The sequence below is a fragment of the Chrysemys picta genome, chromosome 5 (assembly GCF_011386835.1).
Source record: "Chrysemys picta bellii isolate R12L10 chromosome 5, ASM1138683v2, whole genome shotgun sequence".
Taxonomy (NCBI): domain Eukaryota; kingdom Metazoa; phylum Chordata; order Testudines; family Emydidae; genus Chrysemys; species Chrysemys picta.
Window position 1 is genome coordinate 57,161,928 of NC_088795.1, and position 19,458 is coordinate 57,181,385.

The following is a 19,458-nucleotide window of genomic DNA, read 5'->3' on the forward strand; positions in this document are numbered from 1 at the left end:
AAAGATGAAACTGATGCCTGGCTTTATAATTGGCCATACTGAAAGTACACTTTCCTTCCCAAAATGTAATTTTTTTGCCATGCTTATCTAATAGGAAGGTCTGACCTGTGTTGGAACATCTCACCCTTTCTTTGGTAACAGACTACCCATGAGTCCGGAGTATAGTAGGTTAGGAAGTACAGGACGCCTTGCTATGACACCTGAGGAAAGTTCTTCTGCCTTCTCAGATGTGCTTGGGATTGAGGATGTTCTTAACAGGGTCCAGCAGTCTAATAGTAATGGGGCAAGTGAGTTTCTTTCTGTTAGGCTCTAGAATGTTGAATAGCCATGAGAGTCTTTTCATGGACTGCTGATATTTCCAATGCCAGAGCCTCTGTCTTATGTCCTACCAACTTCTGGAACTGTCTTAAATAGTCTAGTGATGAATGAGATGGAGGGCCTGAATCCTCAGAGAAAGTTGAAGAAGTAGCATTGTGATAACTGGGCCTTCAAATTTACCCTAATTGTGAGCTCAATTGTAAAAATTGAGTAAAGTTTATAAAAAGTCACAAGAACCTACAATCACAAATTTTGATGGGAAAAGGTACAAAATGGAGACAGAAAGACTGAATTAGTCCACACACAAAGGCTTACTGATATAATTCAAAAATTGTGTTAAGATCATACCTGGTAAACAAGACAGTGAGAGACCAAAAATCAGTGAACCAAAATTGGTGGGTCAGAAACGAGGGTTAATTGGCGGAAAAATAATGAAAGGATGAGCTATTCCACCCAACACTCTCTTTTGGGGTCCTTAAAAAACAGAATTTAGGGGAAAAGTGGCCTACTAGAGAGATCTTCACTATCATAGCTCTACTCAAACCATCTCTTGGGACCCCAGGCCTTTGTCATCCTGATCCTGAGAAAAATCTTCAACAGATTGGCCCATAGAACGGGACCCAGATGTCATTGCCACTTCTACTGGCTTCAGTTGAATCCCAACCACCACCTGGGATGTGTGAATTTGCATATATCCTCTCCCCACACCATGTGTCCTTTTCCTTCCCCACTTTATTTCTTCTCTTTCCTATCCCTCTCCTCTTTCCTTCTGTCTAATAAGAGTCTGGCTTAGGTGGCCAAGACTGTATATTTTGCAAGACTGATGAAAGCCTATGACCAGGAAGCAGCAACTGGAAGCAATGTCCAAAACAGCACAATGCTGGTACAAGTTTTCCAAGTCTCAGAGTGGCTGATAAGACTATGTGCTGTGCCTGTGCTTCTCCAGCAATGAGGCTACAAGTGAGTCAAAACCAGAAACTGTATTTTCTATCTTTGCTGTTCTTTTCTCTCCCCTTTTGTGTGTATTTTGTTTTGTCTTCCAAGAAACAGGATCAGACTTTAACAGCAGCAGCGACGCCAGCTTAAGTCCAGCTCAACTAATTTCTTCCCTTTTCCCCATAAGAACAATTACTACCATTGTTAATATAATCTAACAGACTGTTAAACAAGAGTGGTTTTCCTTCTAAAAACTCTCTCCAGCTAAAGGGAAAGGGAACTATGGATGTGTTAAAATGTTATATTTCAAATACTTTAACTGTTTTGCCTTCTTTTCTTTATGTTTAATAAACAGTTAAAATGATGTTTAATGGTGTCTTTGACATGGTACTAAGCAGGCTGAGGTCTTTGCATACCATACACTACACTTATTTAACACTGTTTAATAATGGACTATGACAGGGTCTTGTTAACATCTTTGATACTTTGAGCCCATATATTCTATCTAAATACAATAGTAGCAAAACCGTTCTTGCTGATCAGAAGAGGGGTTGTTACAAATCTTCCTCCCCTTCTTTTCCTCAAACAGGCAGACTAGAATACTGACAAATGGAAAGGATAATGCTGCAAATACTAGCATTGATCTGGAGGTGGGGAAAACAAACATCCTAGGTGTGCTGGGAGAATCAGATGGATGAGGAAGAGTAGTAGGTTTTATTGCTGACCTTTATGACATCCAGACTTCCAAAAGCCAAGACTTCAGACTTCAGCCAAGAGGCTGAAGAAACTGAGAAAGAGTTCCTTTTAGAACCCAAGAGAACAAGACTACGAGGGCGTTGAGGCACTCCCTGTTTGAGATGTCAGCTTCACAGCCAACCTGAAAAATCCACAGAATGGAGGCCCTGATTAAGACTCCACTACAATGTCCAGATCCAATGGGACTGGGCTCAATCTTCCCCAGAAAAGTGCACACTCAAGAATAAGACAATTTACTTTGTTCATGGTGATAAAGGTCCTTGAAAAACACAGATGGAGGAAAGGAAACAGGAATCTTAAGTGTCAGGAACACTGATAAAGCTGAAGCCATTGGCAATGGTAGTGCCATGGCAGGCAACTTAAGTTTTATGGTTCCTGGACCTCATCCTTTTCAGGGACACTGTTGAGAACTCTGGTACTGAAGGCCCATGTGGTAGGGCGGCTGCCATGAGAGAAAGGGCTAGAGTAAGCCAGCAGCCAATTAGAGAAGGGCCTACTGAGAGCCAATCAGGGCTGAGATTAGAGCCAGCCAATCAGGGCTAGGCTAAGCCCTATATAAAGGCTGCCTAGGAGAGGACCAGGCAGTCTGTCCCAGACCTTCATGGGGGAAGGTCTCTCTGGAGCAGGAGACCAGCACCTTGGACAAAACAGTGCTGGGGAAGGGCAGAAGGAGCTGGGGAGCTCCAGCCAAGGAAAACCCCAGGCTGCAGACCTTGCTACAGAGGGGCCGAGCGGGTGCACAGGGCCGAAGGGGAAGCGGCCCAGGGACAAAGTCTGACAAGGGGAGAGAAGGAGGGCAGGGAGGCTGCCACTAGAAGGTCCCTGGGTCGGGACCCAGAGTAGTGGGTGGGTCTGGGTCCCCCCCTTTCCCCTTGTACTACATCTGGCTGAGGAGGAGCATGGCCTGATACAGGCTGTGGTTGGCCCCTGTGACAAAGGGACTAGACTTTGAGGCTGCAGCCGGTCACTAGAACAGGTGCAGACGGAGGACTGCTGATAACACCACACCCCTGGAAGGGGGTGAGACCAGAGCGGTGGGCACTGCTGGAGGGCAGTGTCCTGAAGAGGATGCCGCCGAGCGGGGAGCAACGCGGGTCCAGACACCAACAGGAGCAGACGACGGATGGGACACCACCGACAGAGGGCGCCCCACAGAGGACGGAGCTAATTCCCAGAGCAACCAGAGGGAGGCGCCATGGTGGTGAGGCCCAATCCTGTCACAGCCCGTCAGCACTTCTCTTTCTCTTGCCTTTGTGGAAGGCAGCTGAGAGAGAAACCAAAGCATCCTTGAAAAGAGGACCTGCTTCAGGCTGAGCTCATGGTGCCTGAGGACTCTGTATTGACAGCCTCATGTTTTGACACTACCTTACTTGACACCAAGGGAGTACTCACATTGGCTTGCTTCAATGAAATGAATCTCTCCATTCCCAAGGGAATCCCCTGCTCCAACACATCAATAGGTATCTGCTTTGTAGCTGGATTTTAGATACTTGAGACATTCCTGCCACCCATGAAGGGACCCCTAGAAGCTGAATTTGGCATTGGCACCAGTAAAATTGGCCCTGGATGGCTCACTTCTTTGAGCTGATGTTCTTGATGCCAACGAGACCTTACTGCCTGTAGAAGACATTGGTACTAGAGCCCTGGACCTCTATCTGGCACAAACTTGGCCAGGGGTCATCCTCAACTTGCCTGGCTTTGAAGCTGAAGGTAACCTGCGATCTCTATTCATAGGAACAGGCAGCTCAATTGATATTGGATCCAGGGACTGGACTTATAAGCCTCTTTAGTGAAGAAGGCATGGATTTCCACAGCCTGTGATTGCAGGCTCAACATGTGTAGGCCCTCTACTCAAGCACAGTGAGAACAAGCAGCAGTTATATATATATACACCATAGTCACAGACTGACTCGTCCCTTTAGGGGGGGAGAGGGACCTCAGGGAGGAGGGGCTAACTATACAACACACTAGAAATTAATGGCATTTTGGCTCAAAATCTCTCAGAATGGCTCGGGGCATAGAAGATCCCTACAACTGGCCTTTGAAAGGAAGCAACTCAAGTGGTTGGGGCCACACAGCCATGTTATAATCAGGCACTAACTATTGCTACCACATGAGGGCATTTGTGTGTCCCAGTGGGCACTGCTTTCCAGATGGCTTCTGAAGATCATTCTAGAAAAGGAAACAAGCAGAGGTCACCTTGAAATAGTAGTAATATTCACACACACAAAAATACTGGCTATTAAAGAGTTTTTAAGTATAAGAATATAACACTACACATTATATTCTAATTATATCAAAGTAAAAAACCCTGAAACATACCACAAGATGCATAGACAAAAAAGGTACTACCAGAAAGACAAAAACGGGAAAAGGCAAAGGCGAGCTGAACTGTCAATTGGGCAAAGAGCCCTAGATATAGATAGGTTGCCTTTAAACTCTCTTTGTTACAAATTTCAAGGCAGTAATATTACGTAAAATTATGCAAATAACGTCAGGTAGCTGCCCTACAAATCTCAAGAGATGGAACTGACCCGAGGCTGACTATTGTTACTGCCGCAGCTTTGATTGAATGAACTTTAATGTGACCCTCCAGTGACTATCCTGCCAGTGAATAACAATGAGAAGTGCACAAAGACAACCATTTCTGTATAACTGTCTTGGATAGAAGCTGATCACAGGGTGTTGGCATCACAAGAAAGCACATCCAACAAAGATGGGCTTTCAAAAGCCTTATTTTCTTCTAGATTAAAAATCTTGGATTTTCAAATCTAGGAATATACTGAAATTATTTTGACAATAACAAATGACAGCTGACTTAGTCAGAGTGAACTTTTACAACTTTTCCCAGGAGAAAAAAATATCAGAAATTAGGTAACAATGATATAAAATCTCCCATAAAGGGGTATAATGACTGATCCACCCTATTTTTGTAAAATGTGTTCCTGCCATCAGGAAATAAAATATATATTAAATGTTTTATTGTTTATACTAGAATAGAAAACTAATACAATATTATCATTTCTCATCCAAAAACACTTATCAAATGGGGTCATGATAGTACTGGCCAAGTAGCGAGATACCACATGGATGGAAAGGAGAAGGTTGAAAGAGTTGGATATGCAATTGTGAAACCACTCTTTCAATAAAGATAATGGTTTTGAATGAGAGATAGTAAAGAGAACACTTGGATAAGGGTTCAGATGGAGGGTCCCATAAGGTCTAGAAGAATTACATTTAGGTCTTAGGATGTGGGAGGCTTCTGCATAGGGTGATAAACATGAACCACAACTTTTAAAAACTGTGAAACAATGGAATCAGTAAACACTGTATGTTTGAAAAGGAGGGTGGCAAGTTGAAATGGCAGCTATATGTACTCTGACAGACCTGCTAGAAGCCTGATAGTTCAAAATGGAGTATATAAACAAGAATCTTGGGGAAATAATTTTGCAATGGGCTGAGATTACAACTGGTTAGAAGTTTTCTGATTTGAAAAGGCTGATTTGTCGAAAGCAAAACATTTCACAGAAACACGTCTATTTTAATTAGTTATTTTCTTGAAAGAAAATTTGAAGGAAGTATTTCAATAGAGTCAACCTTTTGGAACAGAATGTTTACATTTTTCATTGCAAAATGATTCTCTTTCAATAGTTTTAATTTAAATTTTTAAAAAGTTAAAATAGGAACAAAACATTTTGATTAACCTGAAACTATTTTATTTTCTGGAATATTGTTTTGTGGGAAAGTTTGAAAAAAAAATTACATTTTGGAATGGAAAAAAAATGAAATATTGAATTTTCCCACAAAATGAAAAATCCAGTTCCCACTAAGCTCTAGTTAAGACTTTGTTATGAAGCCAAGAAGAAAAATCTCATCTTAAGCTTCTGTGGAGCTATCTTGTGTGATGTGCTCAGGTAGACAACTTACAAGTAGTCAGGTCAAAACAGCGATGGGATCTAAGTGAAGAATTTGTCCTCAATTCTGGCAAATTGGAGCAAAAGATCAGTAGCTGTATGGACAGATGCAGTAAGGCTGTGCACTAATGCTGTCTGGCTCAGCAAAGGGCTATAAGTATCACTGTAGCCACATCTTCCTTGGTTTTTCTTATGACTTTAGGTATCAGGGGGATGGGAGAAAAAGCACAGAGAAGATCTTGAGACCACCGTGATCACCACCTTGATAGATCAGTCCTTCAGTCCTCATTAGATTGTGCCGATCACACACATCTTCCACTCTTCTTGTACCCTCGCCTTCCTTCTCCATGTGTGACCATGTCTTTTCACGATAAAATCTTCCCATCTTTTTGGAGGTCGGCTGAGTGGTCATTTCAGTTGCCATGGGTACCACTTGGTGAAAGCTGCAGTCCATCGATTGTCAGTAAGCCTCGCTATATGCCTGGCCCATTGCATTTTATTATGCCTGCTCTCAACAATGACATCCTGCACGCCACTCTGCTGTCTGATCACTTCATTGGGGACTCGGTCGCAGATGGAAATTCACAGAGTTCTTCTTTCCATCACCTTCTCCGTGACCAACAGTTGCTGCTCCTCTGTCTTTGTCAGTGCCCATGTTTCGCTGCCGTACAACCTTGCTGGCAGTACAGTTGAGTTGAAGATGCTGGCGCATGTTGCCTTCTTGATTTTTCCTTGGAGGACATCCTTGATAGAACTGAATGTGTACCAACCTGCTTTCTTTCTTTGCAAGAGGTCACCATCCTGATTGTGGCGCATATTAATTTCTTGGCCCAAATAGACATATTGCTCAACTTCTTCTATTTTCTCCCTTGATTGTTATTTGGGCTTTTGGCAAGGTATCAGACCGCATTAATTTCGTTTTGGAGCAGTAAATTTTCAGTATGACGTGGCTGCTTTTTGTGTTGAGTTCTCGCACCATTTTCTGTAGTTTGATAATATTTTCGGTGATCAACACACTATCATCCATGAATCTGAGATGGTTTAACTGCTCTCCGTTGATGCTGATTCCACCCTTCCAATTCATCCGCCTCATTACCATTTTGAGGCAGGCTGTGAAGAGTTTCGGTGAAACCTTGTCTCCTTGTTTCACACCTTTCTTAACTGGGATGCGAAGGGGAGCATCAAATAAAGTTATATCTGTAGCGCAGTCAGAATTTGCTTCCTTTAATAGTTTGATATAGTTTGTGTCGATGCCCTGCTCTGCAAGAGCTTTCAACACTGCATTGATCTCTATGCTGTTGAACAATTTCGTAGTTGACGAAGGCAATACATAGAGGGAATTTGTATTCCCTTGAGCATTCCAATAGCTGGTTTATAGTGAAAATATGGTCCATTGTGCTGATATTCCTTCGAAAACCTGCCTGCTCTCTCGGCTGCTTCTTGTCCAGACTCTGAGAATCGGTTTGTTACTATTTTGGTGAACAGCTTGTAGACATGTGAGAGCAGGCATACTGGACAATCACCCTTCTTGTACAGCAGAATGGTGTTGGACTCCTTCCAGCTAGATGGTATCTTCTGCATTTCCAGGTAAGGGTTTCCCAGAGGTCTTGGCCTCCAGCTCTTATCATTTCGATTGTCAGTCTATCTTTACCTGGGGCTTTTCCTTCCTTCATTTGGTGAACTGCATATTGAACTTGGCTGATGAGGGCTGGAAGTACATGCTTGTTGGTCTGCTGAAGTGTTGGTACTGGGACATTTATCTGAGATGCGAACAGTTTGGTGTAGAAATCTTTGCAGACCGCTTCCATCCCTATTCTGTCAATTACTGGTTTTCCGTCCCTGTTTTTCAGCGCCATTAATGTTGACCTGTACAGTGTCAATTTCCTTTTGCATTTTTTGAGGATTCTGCGATCTTCAGCCGTCTTTAAGAGCCTTTCATTTCGGTACTTCTCAAAGTCCTCCTGTAGTCTTCTTCTTATCAATTTACAGAGGAGGGAGTACTCAAGTTTGTCACCATCATTTCACTTCATATTCCTCCACTTCTCTAGCAAGTTCCACATTTCTTTCGAGATTCTTCCCTTCACTCTTTTCAGTCTTTCTTTCTCAGCTAATTTCACGTATTGCCTCAACTTATCAGTGAAGTTTTTATAATCCTCATTACAGTTATCTATAAGACTCCAGTCTTCCTTGTAAATATTTGCTTTCAAGATTGCCTTGTCGAATATTTTTGGCCACTGTCTCTGATTTGCCATCTGTAGCACTTTCTTCTCTGCTGCAAAATCCTACCTCAACACCTGAAAGTGGCGCAGCAGTGACCCTGGCTTGTCTGACAGCGAGTATAGCGGAGTATATTCTTCAGTAGGTTCGACCATGTTATTAAGGTGTCAGACTACCAACCCAGGGAGAGGACAGCTGTCCTCCTTCTTGAGGTTGGGTGCTAGCTAAATTGAGGAGATAAATGCGCCACTGACAGCATAGCCAGTGGGTGGATGAAGAAATGGCTAAAAGAACACAAATAAACGGGCCCCAACTCCTAGTGAGCTCTTCGATCCATTCTACAATGGTGGTAGGGAGTTCAGTTGATGAGAGGCTGTCTTGAGACCAAGGGGTGAGAAAAGCATCCTAGAGGGATCCTCGGCTGGCACTGTTCTGGAACAGAAAAAGGTGCATTTGTTCTCGCTGGTGGCAAACAGACCTGTCACAAGGGTGCCTCATCTGTGGAATACAGGCTTGAAAATAGAATACTTCAGCAACCACTCGTGGTTGGCAGAGTACGCGTCTGCTGAGGTAATCCACAAGATAGTTGTTTGTTCCTGGTAGGTGAAGGGCTATGGGAGTTATCCCATCAAGATGGCACCATTTTCGGTTGCTTCTTGACAGGCACCCACTGCCTCTTGATAGAATATGTTTCAGTGCTGTTGTCTGCCAGTATCTGCACTTTGATTCTTTTCAGGATCAATAGGAAGCCTCTGCAGGCCAGTCAAATTGTCTGGAGTTCTAGCACACTGACATGGAGCAACAACCTTTTCCAGAACCAAATGCCTTAAATTTGTAGGTGCTTTATATTGGGCCTCCAACCTGCTGTGGAGACATCCGTAATCAGTGTCATCATGAGAGATGGGATACAAATTGGACACCTTTGCAGCTCTTTGGGCTTGTCCATCTATCCAGGGAAGATAATACAGGAGCTGAATCTGAGAGGTGTCTGTATGATATCTGGGTTGGTAAACAGATCTCAGCCAGATTTGTAAAGGTGACATTTGGCAAGAGGTATCACATAAGTGCATGATACCATGTGATATAATAGTTTGAGCCAGATTCTTACTGTTGCAGGATTCTGCCTTCTCTTATGTGATAGTCTGAAATCGTTTCTAGAGAGAGGAATGCCTTTACCAACTTGGAATCCAGAAAAACACCTTTATTCTATGGCCTGAGAAGGAGTGAGAGATGGCTTGAAATTCATTCTCAATCTTAAGGAGTGGAACAGGTTGAGGACTGTGGATAAGACACTGGATACTTCCTGTGGAATTTCCCTCTCAGAAGCCACTTGTCCATATATGGGTAACATGTATTCCCTCCTGTCTCAGATAGGCTGCTACCACTGACAAGCATTTTGCAAATACTCTCAGGGCTGCAGACAGGTCAGAAAGTAGAATCCTGTATTGACAGTGGTCAGGTCCCACTATAAAACAGAGAGAGATTTTCTGTAGGCTAGATGAATCGCTATATGAAAATAAGCTCTCTGAAGGTCAAAGTTCGGGGAAAGGATTAGAATCAAATAGAGCAGGCTTTGGTAATTTCTAATATCCATCAATATGAAATAATCCTAAAACCATGCCAGAGAAAAATGGAAAAGGCAGCATCCAAAAAAGAGAGAAGGATGGTCTACAGCTCTTGACTAGAATGTCAAACCTCCTACTCAGATGATGATGCAGAGTGATGGTAGTAGAAGAGGGAGGAGAAGTGACACTTCCCCCTTAAGAGTATAATGAGAAGGCTTCTGTTGCTGAAAGAAAGAAGTTCTCTGACTGAATTGTCTCTTGGTAGCAGATGCATAAATCTCAGTGTATCCCTTCAGTTCTTTAGGTAGTGTAATGATTCATATGTGTGTGAGCTTTGAAAGGAAGATCTTATATAATCATTTGGAGTTCTCGGTAATCCCTGAGAACTGTAATCAGGATGACCTTTATCATGGTGATAGCTGTAGCCTTGGAATGGGCTGCTATATGAGAGGCACCCAGGGTTGGTTGGAGCAAAGTTGTGCTGTTAGTTGTCACTCTGAAATGATGAAATGTCAACCCTTGCTTACTGTGGGAGCTTGTCAAATGGTGATACTTTGTCCTAGGTCAGGTCATCATACTGAGTGACTAGCTGGCTATTAGAGTTGAAGAGATGCTAAGAAATAGGCCTGTCTGCCTGTAAGGTCAAGACTCTTGAGAGCTTTGTCACTAGAAGTGGTTTTACATGGTCTTGTCTTTTTGGATTTCTCCTGTGCTGCATATTCCACTAGAGAAACAAGAGTCACATATGAGTAGAAGTATTCAATCATTTTTGAAGGACTTGGTATATTTTCTCCGATCATTTTGATACTGCAGGTACAGTGGCTGGAGTCTGCCAGAGGTCTTTAGCATGCTCTAAGACTATTTATTGGCACTGCAAATTTGTCTGGGAAATTAGAAAGGGTAATGTCAAATAATGTTTGTGATTTCTCCTTAACACAGATAATTCCAGAGTGCCTCCTAGCCTTCCTAGCAACTCCTGAAAGGACTTGAAATAATCAGGAGGTGGTACTGGAGCAGATATCACTGCCTCACTTGGTAAGGAGGAAGACTCATCTTTAGGAGTAGTCAGCTGGAAGAGGTTAAAAAGTTTCCTGTGGATCCTGGAGAGAATCATCTTCCGATTTTTCCTCCTGACCCTGCCTTCTCCTCAAATTGTTTTCTCCCCCATTCCCTTGGGAAGTAGACTTCCCTGAGTGGTCCAGTAAGAGATATAACAGGTGAAGGGGATCTAGGTTGTTTGTGGAAGAATAAGAGACAGAGCAGCTACTAGAGGATCTATAAGGGGCCCCCAAATGCCTAGTAAGGATAGCGTTGGAAACTAATGAGATAAGATTGAGAGGTGCTGAGGCTCAAAGAGGTCTCTGCCAAGGAATATCAGTATGACTTGGGGGTGTTTAGGAGCTCTGGCCTGGAAACCTCAGGGATGCCCCTAAAGTCGGTTGGTAGTAGTCCAGGAATTGATCTACTTGGGGGAACTCCTGGAAAGAGAGTCACCTTGGCACCAAGTGGTAGTCACAAGAAAGGAAAGAGATTTTAAACTATAAAGGGCTGCCAACAGGGCAGAAATTTGTCACTACACGAAACTCACTAATTTAGTAGTTACAAACTGAGTCAATGAAAGGTCACTATGGCATGGCAGGCAGACACCACCAAGTTCCATCTCACTGCCATGAGTAGTAAAAGAGAATTGAGAAGTGGTCAAGGCAACTAGCACTTTCACTTACTGTTGATCAGTCTCTGTTAACTGTTCTTTCTGATACTGTTTCTGTGTATCAGTAGAAATTAGGGAGGGACAAACCTGTTTAGAAAAAAAGTCCACCATCCACAGCTTCTACAACCAAACCTTTTCTGAAGTTCAGATATCTTCACATATTTTAATTTTTTATTATTATTTTTGGTGCACAGTCACTTTCTGGTTTCATCCTAAATACCACAAGCCACGTTATTGCAGTATATCTAAATCAGCCAAAGACACAAGGTTGAAATTTTACAGGAAAATTTCTTATTATATGGTGCCAAAGTCTTTTTCAACAGTAAGTCATTCATAACTGTTAATATCTGTGCTGGAAGATAGAAGTATAACTTCCCAATAACAATGCATCATGTGCCCACTCTCTCTTCATTCATATACTCCTGAAAAGGCATTTTTTGAAGTCAACCAATACTATCTTATTGGCAAAACCTGTGTCCACACTACTATGGGAGGAAAACTTAAGTCTAAGTTAGTATCAACTTCTAAACCTTTGTGTGTGTTGCCTATCTTGTTAGACTGTAAACTCATCAAGGCAGGAACACTGTGATCCTTTACAGTATAATTTGTATCGCACTCTAATAGTAAATAAATAAGTAAACAAATAAATAAAATAAAAAAAAATAGATGTGTGAGATTTGGAAGTTGATTCAAATGAGTTAGTTAGCCTAAATGGGGCCTACATAGGCCAAAAGCATAAATGAACAAATAAGATAAAATAAGATAGCAGTGTCTAAAGAGCTGTTTACAGGGTCAGCAACATGCATCATATAAGATCACAGCAACTACCCCTTAAAAGCCAGTGTTTTGGGCTCTATTTTCTTTTAAATCATTTATAGTAGGGAAGGGTCAGAGGCTTCCTCAAAGAGGTGGGGTGCTCTCCTTAGTATGCTTTAATTGGGTGCTGTTCACAAGTTCTAGATCCAAGCAAAGTAAAAGATTTAAGTAAATGTTGCCTCCCCCCACACATTAATAACCAAATTATGGCTGGCACTCTACCAAGGAAAAGAATGCAAGGAACTCTTCCCAGTCATTGCACCTATTTGGGGGTTAGCCATAATTTGACTAGAAGATGTTGAGAACCACAGCTAGCACTGCTGGCAGTGCAAGCAGCACCCGAGAAGGCATGTCTGAGAAGGGTGGGACTATGGCCTCATATTCACTACATACCAGCACAAGTCGGGGGGTGGGGGAGGGAGGGAGGGGAGAGGTGAGGGGGAAGTCTAGCTGACCCTCTTCAAAGGCACACCAACAACTGCTTAGCAGCACCTCTTGAATGCACTAAGTCTGCCTTTCAAGGACATATGCCTCCAGATACAACTGCTCAGGTGGTGCACCTTCTACCTATCCTCAGCACACTACTGCTCGTCAACCATAATATTGTTTTAAGTGAACAGACATTAATAGTATTTTTGCAAGCACATCAAAAGGTGAAGGTTTACACCAAGTGCTATGTCACACAGAAAGGTGGCTCTGGCATTCATCTATCCTGTTTATTTATGACAAACTTACATTATAAAGAATATAACATGGAGAAGCAGCCCAGACTTTTTGTTTTATTTCTGTAAACAAATCTAGCAAAAAGATGAGTTAGGCCCACAGTAGTTAGGCTGAGATCAGGAGAATAACTGTAAACATGTCTACTTTCAAATTAGCAACATCTGAAATATCAGCATCAACAAACTCCAAGCCTGCACTTTCTTTATACATATCATCTATAATTCTTCCATTTTCTGCTAGTGGTTCTTATTTTCATCCAGATAAATCCCTGTCAGCTGTTTCTCCTACAAGCTGCAAGGGACAATAGTATCTCTCTTTTAACTCTATTTTTAAATACTTGGGAAGTACTCAGGTATTGTGGTGAAGGGGGCCAGATTCGATAACCAGCACCTTGCATGATACTGCTTTGGTGGCTGATTTGGAGGACGTGTCTTGCACTCTTATAAGATCTGAAGGCCCATTGTAATTTGCCAGTAAAAATGAAAACAGAGTGAAAATTCACTGACTGTGAGCAATGGTAAATGGTCTATAAAAATGTAACATTGGCAAAACATGCATTGATGCATCTCATTTTTTGATTCATGCAATCGGAATGGAAGAGCATTCTTCAACTTATTTTGTAATGATATGAAAAACAAACAAGCTTGAGATGTATATTGATACTAACAGGAGCAATATGGAGAAGATGGAAGGTGAATCTGACAATGTCAGGGAACATGTGCCTTTTATTGACGATGGTAACAAAACCAATACATTAGAGATATGCCACACTAACGACAGCAACACAAACTGACTAAGCAAAAGGCTGTGATAAGAACATCTGGTGAAAACAGGTGCTAAAAAAGAGACCAAAAGTCAGTTTGCCAAAAGTTGAAAGGAAAAAAATGTTTTGGTTCTTCTGATGCCAATATCACAGCTTGTACCTTAACACTACTTATATATTAGTCCACGTATGAGTAAAATCATCTGTTATGTCACCAGAATCTGTGAGCTTTCTTCAAAGGTATCCATTAGCTGTTTTGGATCACTATTCTTAGAACACTGAGGATCCATGCCATGTAGTCTTGTTCATTTCAAAATGCTAAGTAAAATAAGAAAGGTTGGTAACCAGGGTACCACAGTAATGAGAAAACATTTTCACACACATGTTGGACTTGTGCTTCTTCAAAAGAGCTATGCTATGACTGCTGATTAGCAGCACCTCAGACCTGAAATGAAACAAACAGGCAGCTGGCAAGGAAAAAGTTTTTCTGGTTTGCATCAGGCTAGACTCAGTTTTATCTAAACTATATGTCTATCATCAGCAAACATTGCATCAGCCAGAAATACATCAGCAGGCAATAGCAATAAAGGACATGAAAAACTAAACTATCCTTACAAAACACTAAACAAAAATCAACCCATCACAATATCCATAACCTAGAAAGCAACAAAAATGAGTGCCCTTCCAATGCTGATTTGTACAGCATATTGGAATTTCCCAAGAAGAAAATTCTTTCTGAACAAGAGGTCCTGTTTTTATTAAGTTATCATAAGGACAAGAATAACAAATTTGCCTACTGAGATGTGGAAAGCAGCCAAATAAATACCTAGCTTTTGTTATCAACACAGTAGGTTAGCAATTGGTGTGTAGGAGTTATAAACTTCTAAACCTGGCAACAGCAGCTCTTACTCCATGACCATCATTAAGTAGTAACATCATACAATACAAAAGTGTCTGTATTCCAAATAGCCCATTCCACCTCAAACACTGCTAGAGAATTTTTAAAAAGCATCTGGAATGTCTGATAGTGGTTGTGAAGCCAAAGGTCTCTTTAATCACGGGTTTATTCATTATTAAGATTTGGGAACTAAGTTCACTTTCACCATCCTCGTATTTCATAAAGTGGTATTCACTTATCCCCACCTCTGATCTTCTAAGATATGGGTAGTTAATCCACAGCACTGGAAAATAACTTCTTGTGCAACTGTTCCTGTTAACCAACAACATCTTACAGCAATGGAGCAGAAGTCACAACATGCACCATCCATATATAGATAGATGATTTACCATTTAAGAGATATTATCCAAATAGAACATATAACAAGTCTTATATCCTGTATCAGCATGGGGGGGATGGACTACATGACTTCTTGAATCCCTTCCTGCCCTACATCTCTCTGATTATATAGAAAATATCTAAACAATGTGGCTAAATGGCTATTAAAATTATATTTTCAAATGCATACTTGCATAAACCTAAAACTAATCCTCCTGCCCCCCCCTCCCCATCTTCAAAATCTTGGTTGGCTCTAGTATTTTTAATTTTAGAAGATAATGTTATGCTAAGCTATGGTCCTTAAATAGTGCAATATCGTATTAACTGTAGTAATGCTAATATTTTGTTATATTCCCTGCCTTTCCCACTTGCTCTAAGACACAGCCCACACACTCTGTAGGGTCACAACTCTCCTCCCTTCATGGACTTTGATTTTGTTAATAAACAAATGAACCATAAGTCAACATAAAGTCCAGTCTAAGCCTTTCTTTTTAGACATCATACTGAAAATTCCTGTATCAGGACAGCTCAGGTGGAAAGGCTATTTCTTCACCTTGTATTCCATCAATCTGGGAGGCAGCTTTATGAAGTGAAGATAGCTTTATCCCCACTCCAGGACAGTCCATTAACTTTTACCTGTCTTAGGAACATAAGACTGGAAGACTTGCTGGATCATCCTGTCCAGTCTGATACTATCACAGGAAACCACAATATATAATTCCATTCATAAACTTATCAAGCTCCATCTTACTACTCATTAGGATGTTTGTTCCACAACCCCACTGGGAGGCTGTTCCAGAACCTTAGCCCAATGTGGAGTTTGTTGGCTGTAATTACAATTAATTCAGGATAAATAAAATGGCCTAAAATTTTCAGTTTTTAAAGTACAAATATTGAACTACAGGAGAACAATAATATTAAAAATAAATCAAAGGTTTTTAGCTTTGCTCCTTAAAAAAAAAAAAAAGTTTGCCCTGTCTAAAAAGTTGAGATGAAGAATGTTCCTTGTCAAAACCTTAGAAACCTTGTTTTAAGTTTTCCTACCCTAAACGATCAAAAATATAAACTGAAATTAGTGGAGTGTAATGGAAATCTTATATAACAGGGTTCCTGTAGATATTCATCTACCTCAACTCCTATTATTATTCTGAAACATAAGAAAAAAAACTTATTGCATGATCTAGTATTTACAGTAAAAGAATATTATAAATAGAATAGCTTAGTAAATTTATTTTTAGACATCGGCAAAAATATACAGTAATTCAGAGTTATCGCTTCACAAACACCTTTTAATTCACAAATAACATGTCACATCAGTGTATCATGATGTACTTGACATATTTGCAATTCATTTTTAATTTTTCAGTTACAAATTCAACCATATTGAGCAGCATCTATGTTTTAAAATATCAGATTTATAAAATATTGATAGTGTAAAAGAATGTTTTAAGTTATATTTCTCTAGTAAAGTACAAAAATAGCTGTTAAAATCAATAGATAAAACAAAAAAATAAAGAAACTATGAACTACGTTATAACTGAGATGTTATCAAGGCTGTAAATATATCTCAAGATTTCTAGTGACATAATACACTCTAGATGCTCTTTCCCAGTTTATTTCACAGAACCTCTCACTGTATCCGTGGTGTCGAAATTCAGAGTTACCTATCATTTAGTCTATAAATACAGCTTAGATGACTAAGGCTGAAATGTGCTAAGATGCGGTAATGTTTCAAATTCATACATGAAACAATTTAGAATCTTCCCTCAGGCACTCACTGCTGCAGCTCCTGCTGTTCTGTTACCCACAGTTCCCCCATTTACCTGCTCGTTGGGCTGCCTCAGCCCTGGTCAGGAAATGGTGAAGCTGATCCAGCTTATCAGGCTGCTCCTCCAGGGACTTCTGCTGCCATATGGCTGACCCAGGCCCTGCAGCCTCCCTCAAGGCATTCCACTTCTGTATCAGAGTGAAGAGCTCAGAGAAGGACTTGTGATAACCCTGTCGCAGCATGTCTATGCAGATGTTCTTCTTGTATGAATTCCTGTAACTGGGAATAAGAAATACTGATTTTAGTCCTTTAAATCTGTATTATGTTCTCTACAATCCTCCCACACACACATAATTAAAGATACTACAATGGTTTTCAAATGTAGACTTCAGAAGCCAACAAAGGAGAGGTGATATTTGAACCACTTATAATTGTAGGATTTTTTACAAAATGGGTTTTAACTAGATCCTATACTATAGAACAGAATATAGCAATAGTGGTAATCTATAAGCACTTTTATTGGAACTGCATTATAAATATACTAGTGTTCTTCAACTGACATCAGTCAGGACAGTCAAATGAGTTAATCTACATAGAAAAAAAAGAAGGTGCTGACATTAGTTCACTGAAACACCGTAAGTTCTTAGTTAGCTTAAAAAGAGTGATCAGGAAAAAAAAAAGCACATACTACATGTCAAAACAATGTACATGTTAAATAGTTTTGCTGGAGGTAATGGTGGATTGGTATTTGTTAGAAACAGAATCATCTGGGACTAGTTTAGTGGTACAGAAATTTCATGGTTTCTGCCTAATTTTAAAAGCAAATGACATGTCCACAGAGATACAATGAAGAATTTATATCAAAGTTATTCCACTGATAAACATGGGTAAGATATACATATTAAAAAAGAGATGCATAATTAAATATTTTCAAGAGGTAATACATCTTTTGAGACATTATTTATGGACATAATCCAAATACTTCTTTCAAGTGGCATGAAACAATCTAGAGCCCAATACTAAAAACCTTTGAAGCCAATGGGATTGCTTGCATCACTAAGGATTAAACTCAGAAATAATGGTTTGCAGGACTGGGCCCCTAGTGTTGGGTAAAAATTCCCTCTCTATCCCACTAAAATGACAAATCTTCAGATTTTGTATTATGCCACTGATATTCCCAAACAATTTTTCCCATTAAAAGATTATCTTTTTTACTGCCAAATTTTCAGAGCATATAAAAGAAAATAAGGAATTCTGAAAACTGATGTTTAGAGTACATTTAACAAATCAGAATAAGAATAATTCTAGCCTAGGAACAACTCTTCTTTCTAGCCATTTCCCTATTCAGGATTGGCAACTTTTATAGCCTTCTTCCAAAACTCATGATTATGGCTACGTTTTAGTCATGGATATTTTTAATAAAAGTCACGGACACATCACGGGCAGTAAACAAAAATTCACGGCCCATGACCTATGCATGACTTGTACTATATACCCGACTAAATATTGGGTTCCTTGGGGGGTAGGGTGGCCCAGGGCGTGCTGCGGGTGCTGGGGTAGATGGCACACGGTCCGTGACCCTGGCTGGTGCTGGGGGGCGGGTGGCAGTGCGTGGCCCCGGCCCAGGACCCCCACTGCTGCTGAGAGGTGGGGGGAGGGAGCTGGCTGTGGTGCTTGGCCCCAGCCCCCGGCTGCTGCTGGGGATGTGTGTGGCAGCCTGAGACCTCCACTGCTGCTGGGGGGAGAAGGTAGCTGGTGGTGCACGGCCCGGGACCCCTGCTGCTGCTGGGGGGAGGGAGGGGCGGTGGCCCGAGACTGCCTCAGTAGCGGCTGATGCAGCTGGCCCAGGGACTGCCTGAGCAGCTCAGGCAGCCCTCGGGCCAGCCACACCTGCCACTGCATGGCGGTCCCAGAAAGTCACGGAATCCGTGACTTCTGTGATGACTTGCAGCCTTACTCATGATTTGCAGCCTTACTTATGTTATTGCACATATGGCTGTCATACAGATAGTTATCTCTGAGGCCTGCTGATATCCAGCCCATGTACTGAGTCTTTGGTCTCCCGGTTGGTCGCCTTCCATTGACAATCATTGCAGCAGCCATCCTACCAATATACCTCATACCAACTGAGGCTAACCTTCCTCAACTTGTCTTCAACTGGAGCAACTGCAGTATGCCCCTTACAACCTCATTTCATTTCCCATCAAGGAGTGTCCAATCATTTGACCATCACAACATCTTCATTGCCATAGTGGAAAGCATACTGATTTCCTTTTTGTGGCTGGCCCAGTCTCTGTCCAATTCATTACTACTGTAGTTATTTTCCAGTTCTATATTAATGAAAATTATGTAAACACCTTTTTATTTAAGAGAAAATGGAGCAGCCAAGTTTTAAAATAAGCTTTAAGTGTCAATGATCTGTGCTGTTTATATTATATTAACATAATAAAAATAAAAGCCATTAATAAAGGATCTGTTCTTCTACTAATGCATACTGATCCTGCATAAGTAATTCACCTGTGGTTGTGGAGAGTAATTGGGGGGTGGGAGGAAATCCCACTGACTTCAGTGGGAATAACAGCGAACTCTAAATTAGTATAATTGAGCGTAGTGAAAGCAGTGGGGGGAGGGAGAGAGAAGTGAATGTTAAAAGTCATTTAGGAAGTAGAGATAAAATAACTAGCCATCATTTTAG

At 41.1% G+C, this 19,458-nt stretch overlaps 1 protein-coding gene across 6 annotated transcripts in view; it reads right to left on the reverse strand.

Moving 5' to 3' along the window:
• TTC29 (tetratricopeptide repeat domain 29) overlaps window positions 1-19,458 on the reverse strand; it is a 219,867-nt gene that overhangs the window by 158,588 nt on the left and 41,821 nt on the right. For all 6 annotated transcript variants that reach the window (XM_065596440.1, XM_065596439.1, XM_005284274.5 and 3 more), the window contains one exon: window positions 16,819-17,042. In XM_065596440.1, the coding sequence (XP_065452512.1) occupies window positions 16,819-17,042 (224 nt within the window). The remainder of the gene's footprint in view (window positions 1-16,818; window positions 17,043-19,458) is intronic.